At 38.3% G+C, this 8,560-nt stretch overlaps 1 protein-coding gene across 1 annotated transcript in view; it reads left to right on the forward strand.

Moving 5' to 3' along the window:
• Positions 1–8,498: 8,498 nt before the first annotated feature.
• The window catches only part of JAZF1 (JAZF zinc finger 1), a 103,027-nt gene continuing 102,965 nt past the window's right edge, over positions 8,499–8,560 (forward strand). Inside the window, exon 1 of the mRNA XM_010577649.1 lies at positions 8,499–8,558. Coding sequence (XP_010575951.1) covers positions 8,499–8,558 — 60 coding nt within the window. The remainder of the gene's footprint in view (positions 8,559–8,560) is intronic.

Below are 8,560 nucleotides of genomic sequence, written 5' to 3' on the forward strand. Positions count from 1 at the left end.
AATCAGGAAAAGAAGTAAAACTCCTGGGTTGAGATAAGAACGATTTAATAGAACAGAAAAGAAGAAACTAATAATGATAATAATAACACTAATAAAATGACAACAGTAGTAATAAAAGGATTGAAATGTACAAATGATGCGCAGGGCAATTGCTCACCACCTGCCGACCGACACCCAGCCAGTCCCTGAGCGGTGATTCCTCTCCCCACTTCCCAGTTCCTAAACTAGATAGGACATCACATGGTATGGAATACACTGTTGGCCAGTTTGGGTCAGGTGCCCTGGCTGGGCATGAGAAGCTGAAAAATCCTTGACTTTAGTCTAAACACTACTGAGCAACAACTGAAAACATCAGTGTTATCAACATTCTTCACATACTGAACTCAAAACATAGCACTGTACCAGCTACTAGGAAGACAGTTAACTCTATCCCAGCTGAAACCAGGACACCATGTGATTTTTAAAGGAAATTAGGAAAAACTATGTTTTCCTAATGTTAAAGAAACAATACCCATTTCATTCAGATGATCTGTATCTCTGTTTTGGAGCAAGTTTTAGAATTTAACAGAGGGCAAAAAGGACTTTTTTTGATGAAGACTGTTTAAATTTGGCCAAGTTACAGGTCTGTGAAAATAGTTTGTTGTTTTAGCCTAGTAGATGTTTGTTAAGAAATTGTAAAGGAGCAAATTTTCTAAAAATTCTTTGAGTTTCACAAAGGCTGTTTGTTGAAGAGGTTGAAAGATGACGTCCTTGCAACTCTTCTTGTAGGCCACTGGAGTCTCTTGGGCTCCAAGTATTGGAAGAGAGAACTGAAGGCTTTCTCTCTTGTTTCTCTGTTTTCAGCTGACCAAAACACGCATGTAAGCACAAACTACCTTTATGGACTGCTGACAGGTGAGGAGAGAAGGAGAGGAGGAAAAGTTTTTCAAGCTTGGCTGTAAAGGACAATGGAGGTCCATGGAAACAAGCCAAGGTTTTAATTTAATATAGTGCTTTTCAAATCATCATCTTTGAGCTTTGTAGGCCTACAGCTTCCAAACTCTATCCGCAGTCTTGATAGGTCAGACTTATGAAGTTGGCTTCACTGGAATAAAAATTTAGGAGTCTGATTTTTCACTTGACTGATTTCTAGATTTGGCAAACTGGGGTCCATATACTTTATTTTTTTAAAAAAATTATTACCTAAATAGGACAAAGAAACCTGTGTTTCCTATTTAAAAATACAAAACACGTAAGCCAACATTATATGGAGCTGTCAGATTTACCTGTCTAACAGAAAGGCTTAGAACACAGACTATCTCTTATTAGTAACTATGAGTTTTCTTACTGAAATTAAAATTAACTTCAAAAAAACTCAACCCAACCCAAACAAAAAAACCCCCAAACAAACCCACACACGTGGTTTTAGATGTGTATCTTATATTACCAGGTATCAATACCAAAACTGAGAGTTTTGTCTGATAGTGGATTCTTCTGGTCCTTAGAATCTTTCCTCCTATCTTTTATGCATACAAAGGAAAACTTGCAGCGTGTGACAGTATTTCTAGCTTGTGTGTGCGCCTCATGTAGTAACTGTGAGGTCATCAATGAAGGTTGGGGGGTTTTTCCCCCCCACTATACAGCATCAGTCACCAGAAAAACAGCTCTTAGCATAAGAGGTCAGTTGACAAAAGGAACACACAAGTGCGTTGTGTATCTGTTCTGTCCTGAAAACTAGTCACATTTAATTGTGTGTACGCAGTGAGAAACAGCTTATATTCATTGTTTATCAAAGAACAGTTTTTAAGACTTCTGAGCGATACACAAACTGATTAAAAGAACAATCAGCAGTGCATTTTTCAAAGTCTTCTAAAGTCTTCTAAATATCATCATATTTGATTCCTCTGGTTTTACATTAAATTCATTGCTTGAAGGTGTTTTCTTACAATGTAAGAACACTTAGGATTTTGTGGCAGCTGAAAGTTCATTAACATAAAACATAAATCTCTATGCACACACCCACACCCTGCAATACAAAATAAATGAAAACTGAAGGTTAGATGCAATAACGCCCATTACTTATGCAGACGTATCCATAACAACTAGTACTTACCTCAGTACTTTCTGCTGGAGGATGATGAGCCTATATATACACTGTTTTTTCTCATCAAGGCATACTGTATCCCCTGTGTTTCCATAAAGCACTGTAATTGGAGATAGTCTGACAGAAGCCTTCCAAGTCTTCATCTTGGCAGTGAATCTGGCTGCAAAGTGGTTCTAGTTGTATGAAGTATTTGAAACTGTTTATCTCTCTGCTGGTATTCATTGATTTGTTTGTATTTCTTCAATGTCTCCTCTAGGTCTATAAAATTCTCTGCAGTGCTTCAGCAGACATTTTGCCAGGAATATGACAATGAACTCAAACTGAGTGCTTCTTTTTGATTTTCGCACTGGTAGTGTTCGTTTTAGGTGTCATCCTCCCCGCCCACCCTGATCACTCTGTTTTGGTGGTTCCAAGGACTTGAATATTTGGATGCAGGCAGTGACTAGTGTTATATACATGGACAGGACAGAATCTCTTGCATTTTCTCCTCAACGTTGTACCTTACAGCTTGAGCTCTTTGTGTCTTTATTTACAGTGGTACACTGTAAAGTATGACTGTCTTAATACTACTGGTAATGTAGGCAGGTGGGATTTTGTTTTTGTTGGAACTGTGAAAAGATGTGTTTATGGCAAGATTTTTAAGTAGTTATGCTCACATCCTACTGTAGATACATTATATTTGCTGGCATAACTGAGTAATATAAGGAATCTCATTTAATTTTATCCACAGCAAACAGAAGAAGGGTTAAGGCAAAAAAAAAAAAAAAAAGGTGAGTTGAGCAAAGAAATTAGTTTGTCAGGACTGTGAAGCAGTCTGTGGCTGAGCTGGAAATGGAACTTCTAGCCTTTGATCCTAGCCAGTACAGAACATTCACTCTGTTGTTTAAAATTTGGACCAAAATTAACTTTGATACTTAATAATTTTCTTTAAGATAAGCTTTACCATTAGCGGTGGTGGGCTAAAACAATACTTCACATGTAATATTTTTCCAGTTGCATCACAACAATTCTTTTTTATCCTTGCTTTAAACGTGGAGGAATGAAACTGCTCCTTGTTACATGAAGATCTTTATACCTGGACAGAAAATGAGATGTAGAATGTCTTGGTTAAGCTGGAGAATAGGACTGTGTCTGAACTTGCTGAAAGAAGCAGAAAAGGGTATAATATTCTATGTCATCTCCGAATTTGTTCAATGGCATCCATGAAACTCTCGCATCTGCTTCACTTCTTAGGGGTCCTGTCTTAAGAGATACATGGCGTAGCTTGTTACCGTCTCTACGTCCACTATTCCAGCCAGTGTGCTAGTTAGTAGGCTCCCTTCTTGGTTCATGTTGAGCATAACTGGACTTAAAGAAAAGTAACTGTGGTTCTTTTACTGATGGCATCCATTCAGATTTCATAATATACTCTGCTTCTCACATTCAGAGTCCAAGTCTCAGTGAAAGCATTGAGCAGTAATTGCAGCTATTGATCATCATTAGCCAGAGAATTCAAGGATCCTTTAATGGTCATGGCAGATACTACGATGTTCCTTTCCCCTTCCACTCCAAATCTGCTCTTAAATAACTAGGTCTAGTGTACAGCAGAAATGTAATTTGCATAGGTAACTAATTTGCATAGCTGCCGTTGAGTTGTAGAAAAAGTAGTCTACTTTCCTTTTTGGTAAATTAAGTGATCAGCTGGAGATTAAAAGCCACTTGACTTCATATGAGAAAAGAAACTGATTAGTAATGACCTTTTTCATGCCTATGTGAGGAAGAGCTAGTGTATGGATTCCCCAGACCTCTAGTTAGCATGCTGATACTTTTGACAAATACCTCAAACTGTATTCCCTCTGTTAACTTGACATGCATTAATAGCAATGAGGAGATGATATCTGGAGATGTTCTTCAACCCAGGTTTTTGTCTTAATTCAATTAAAAAACAGCACACAATATAAAATGTAATCTTTTTAAGAAACAGAGTTAAAACCTTTTGCTAAGAGCTGAATTTTTTCCTCATGGGTCTTTACTGGCTTGATCTGTTAATTAAATACTTCATACAGGTCTTTTCTATCTCCTGTAATAGAAACTAAATTTGAAGCAGCTATTTTACAGCTGTCTAACGTTCTCAGGAAAGCCTCGCTACTGCCTGATGCTGTTCAGAGGTGCATTGAAAATAATTTATGATCTTGGTTCCTTTGCAGCTGGAGCAGCTTTTAATATTACAAAACATGCTGATTTATAATCTTAGCTGGTAGCTGCAGAGGGAAGGCCATTTATTGTGTGGACATGGAGAATGGACTATTGTCTTTCCAGCAGACGCTACCTCAGGCTGCATCATGACTGTAGTGCAGTCTGCCTCCTATCATCCACCTCTGTCCTAGTTCGTTGATGATTTAGACTGAGGAATGTTACAGCATGTTGTACCTTTCTGTGCCTTCCTTCCACAGCCCACTCCACCAGATTTCTTTCTGTTGGAAGTCAGATTGCAAAGGGTTGTTGGACTATTTAGGTCTCATCCTATATTGGAATGATATGCCAGTACACGCCTTCAGACTTGGAAGCTGAAAAGTGTTTACCCCAGTGATATAACAATAGAAAAACTTGTATTTTGACTGCTTATTGAAATATTCATATTGAAATTCTGCTTACCAAGGCAATACGGAGGGCATTTTTTGACAGCTGTCAGTCAGGTACATTTCATTGTTACTAAATTTAGTAAAGTGTTTTCCAAGTATGTAAAGGAGAAAAAGGTAGGTCTAATTAGGAAAAGATGTAAGTAAGGCTGATTACCTCATCAAACTGGCAAGCTTGGCTTCTGAGCTGATGCAGTGGAGAGCCTCTGGTAAGGAGTGTCTGAAGCTTTTTACAATTCAGCCAAATTGTGAGACTCTGTTACCCCTTTCAAAACAAAAACAAGAAACCTTCAACCCCAGCATTTTACATTAGTACTTGGCATGGACAAATTTCAACCAGCAGTAAAAGCAATCTTCTTTAGATACTTGTGTGTGTTTGTTTTGATTTCAGCTCCCTTCTCCTCCCCAGAAAGGAGAAAAGCAAAAGAAAAGTTATTAATGTTTTTGGCTTCAGGGGTGGTGCTGACATGGGAACCCTCGAACAATATGCAGCTTTTTCTTTGTTATGGGGCTTTTCTAAGCATCTTGTCTGCAGTTCATTGGCAGACAGGCAATGTCAGTCTCCCAGTGAGGTGGTTTGTTTAAGGTGTTTATTTCCATACTCTTTTAATTCATGCCACCATCCCCACAGTTTGCTGTCAGAGAAGATGTTTGTCTTCATTTTGACTAGGCTATTAGGTAGTCTACTGACTGTAGTGAAAAGCTTTACAGCTAGAATAAATTACGGAGGAGTTACGAGGCATTTCTCTGCTTCTCTCTGCAAATCAATACCACTCTGTAGAGCAAGGGATGAGCACACTGACACTGCATTAAGAAATGAATATTAAAAGCTGCTAAAATCCAAACTGAGAGGGAGATATTTCACTTAGCCTTAGTAGATGTATTTAGAAACAGGGAATAGAAAAGGCTTATTGGGAGGGGCAGGGGAAATGCTTTGGAGGAGGGGAGTATTCTTGCTGGTGGTCTTCATTTCTCTTGTAATCCAACTATCACACTTATTTACTCCATGTTAGTCCTGAATACAAGGAGAGTTCAAAGCAACTTTAGGGCAGGAATGCAGTTACATTGTCCTGATGCTGACATGCAGGTGTCTGTTGAACCTGGAGAAAGATTTTGTTGCCAGTTGGATTCTTTTATTAGTTTGTTTAGAAACAGCAAACCAAACAAGCTCTTCCTCTGAACAAATACCTTTTAATAGGTCATACCTTTTTAAATAAGTGTTTGATGGAAACATTTTAAAGAGCTTGGTTAAACTTTTTAAGCTATTTCTTGAGAAGAGAGAAACAAACTACAAATGGGAAACCATCTGCTGTTGGATGTAATAGCATACTTGGAAAGGTGATGTTATTTTTCTAACGTTCTGTGCAATTACATTTGTAAGATGATTATTGAAATATGTTTTGAGAAAGAACTATTATTTTTAAAGGTGAAAGAGTCTTTCTGTAAACTGGTAGTATTTGGGGGCCAAATTATTTAATGCTCTTTAGAGAATTTAAAAAAACTGTGTTTAAAAATAATTCCAACAAAGTAACAGCATAGCTGAATAAACATTGAGCAAAATTCATCAGAGTTTAAATTGTCCTTAAATTTGGCATCAGAACCTTTATCTACTAAGTGTCTCCATTTTATCATATCCCTTAAATAATTTTGATAAATATATGCTGTGCTTTTTATTTCATAATTGGCTGTTGATCAGAGTAGGAACAGTGCAGAATAAAAAAAAAATTAAGATTTATTGCTGTAATAATGGATAATGCTATCAACTTCTAACAGTTAATTGCTCTTTAGTAGTAACAATAGTAGAATTTAGAAGGTACTAAACCATCACTTTAGGAAGTAAATTTTTTTGGCAGTAATTAAATGTAAAATTAGCAGTTGGATTGTTTAGAGGAATGTGCATCTTTTATTCGAGATACCAGGAAAGGTGTATATATACTGTAGATATTTAGACATCATGATCTGAGAAGGCCTTGCTTGAGTTTTCAACATCACTGATGTCCTCCTTTCTCCCCTACCTGTTTCCAAGTTCTTGAATTCTCATTACTTAAAATACATAAGAAGAGCAAAATAACTGATGTTTTGGTGATTCTGAATATTAATTCTGTTTTCAAATGGCTACAGACTTATAAATACAGTAAATTTAACACTGTTTTGAAACAGAGCAGTACTGCCTTTTGAAGTTGTACTGAACTATGAGTGAGGCATCACTTGATGCATTCTTACAAGACATCAGAAATACACAACATTTCAAGCTCACATGCAAAAATGAGTGAACGGATTTTCTTCATACATAATTCAATGCAAGGAGTTTTTTGTTTGTAGGAGATTGTCTCTTTTGTGTCTTTTATCTTACCCTAACTTAATTAAAACAGATTTTGGATGTATCAGTGTATTTATTAGATTGCTTGATACTCTTAGGTGTTCCTGAGCAGAAAATGAGCTTTCTCTGCTGAGAAGCCTTCCTGAGCTTGACTTCTCTGAACCTGGAGCGTCACTTTTACCTGCCAAAAGTGCAGTGCCGTTCTGTTGCTTTTTATTATGTGAAACAAACATTAAGGAAGTACAGACACTTCAGCTTACATGAATGTCAGGCAAAACTGTGGGAGCCAAAGAATTGTATGTAATGTTTTTTGAGCTTTTTTTAGTGAATAGTCTTCCTGTTGTCTTAATTGGAAATATGTTTTTTTAATTATGGTAAGCTAACTTTGTATTCATTAGTGTGACTTTGTTTAATAATTCTATATTCAAATTCTATGTGAGGGTAAAGAGAGTATTAGAATTTTAAAGGAATTGGTAAATTATTACATTTCCTTTGTGTTCACACTGGGAAATTCATTTTTATTTGTTGAACACAGCATGCTTTTCATTGGGATAATAAAGTAAAAATAGAATGTGTAAGAACATGCCTTGGCCTTAAAACATCATTGATTATTAAGCGCATTGATTTCCTTAAATCTCTACTTAATGTCAGCATTTTTAGGCTTATCTGAATTTATTTTCTATTTTAAACTGATCATTCACCTTTTTTTATCCCCCCCTCCCCCCTTAAGTTTTGTCTTTCAAAGACATTGGAGGCTTCACTTAATTCAATCTGATTTGGGTTTTTTCTATATCGGAGCTATTTGAAGTAGAAAAAGTATCTCTGTACCTTTCTGTTTTGAAGAAATTACTGGAAAGAAATAGCTAAAGAGGAGTGATACACTTAGTATTTAAGCAGTGGATAATATTGTAAGTTCTAACAGACATTTTTAATGGTACTGAGTGGCAATAAAGGCCGAGGCTGCTGCACGCCCCTCTTTTCTGTGAAGGTGAACCAGCGTATCGGCCGTGTTCATCAGGGGACCCGTTTTGCGTACCTGTTTCGAAACACGGTGGCCCGCAGTCACAGAGCCGGGGCCTCCCTGTGGCACTCGCAGTGCCCCGTGTTTCGGTGGCAGGTTGTCGCGCTCCCGTTTCCTCTTAGTTGCTTGCTCTGACTGACAGCTCTGGCTTCCCCTGACAGGAACAGATATTGTTATTATTATTGTTGTTGTTGTTATTGTTATCTTGTTGCTGCTGGTATTAAATGAGGTACCTCCCCGACCATCCTTCCCATCACCGCCGGCGCAGAGCACCTGAGGGGGCTACCTGCCTGCCAGAAATGACGGGAAACACCGCGGCTGCCGCCGGTGTCTTGTGAGGAGAAAACTCAGACGGTGAAACGGCTCGAAACCCCCTCCTGTTACGGCAGGTGAAATAACGTCCGTCAAACGGCAGCCGCCGGGCGCTCCGCACCTCAGCTGCGCCCGGGAGGGGAAATGGCGGCGGGCGAACGGCGCTGGCGGCTGGGGCCGCGCTGCCGACGCCGCCACGAGGGGGC

This window comes from Haliaeetus leucocephalus, unplaced genomic scaffold, assembly GCF_000737465.1.
Source record: "Haliaeetus leucocephalus isolate CR32 unplaced genomic scaffold, Haliaeetus_leucocephalus-4.0 Scaffold566, whole genome shotgun sequence".
NCBI lineage: Eukaryota > Metazoa > Chordata > Aves > Accipitriformes > Accipitridae > Haliaeetus > Haliaeetus leucocephalus.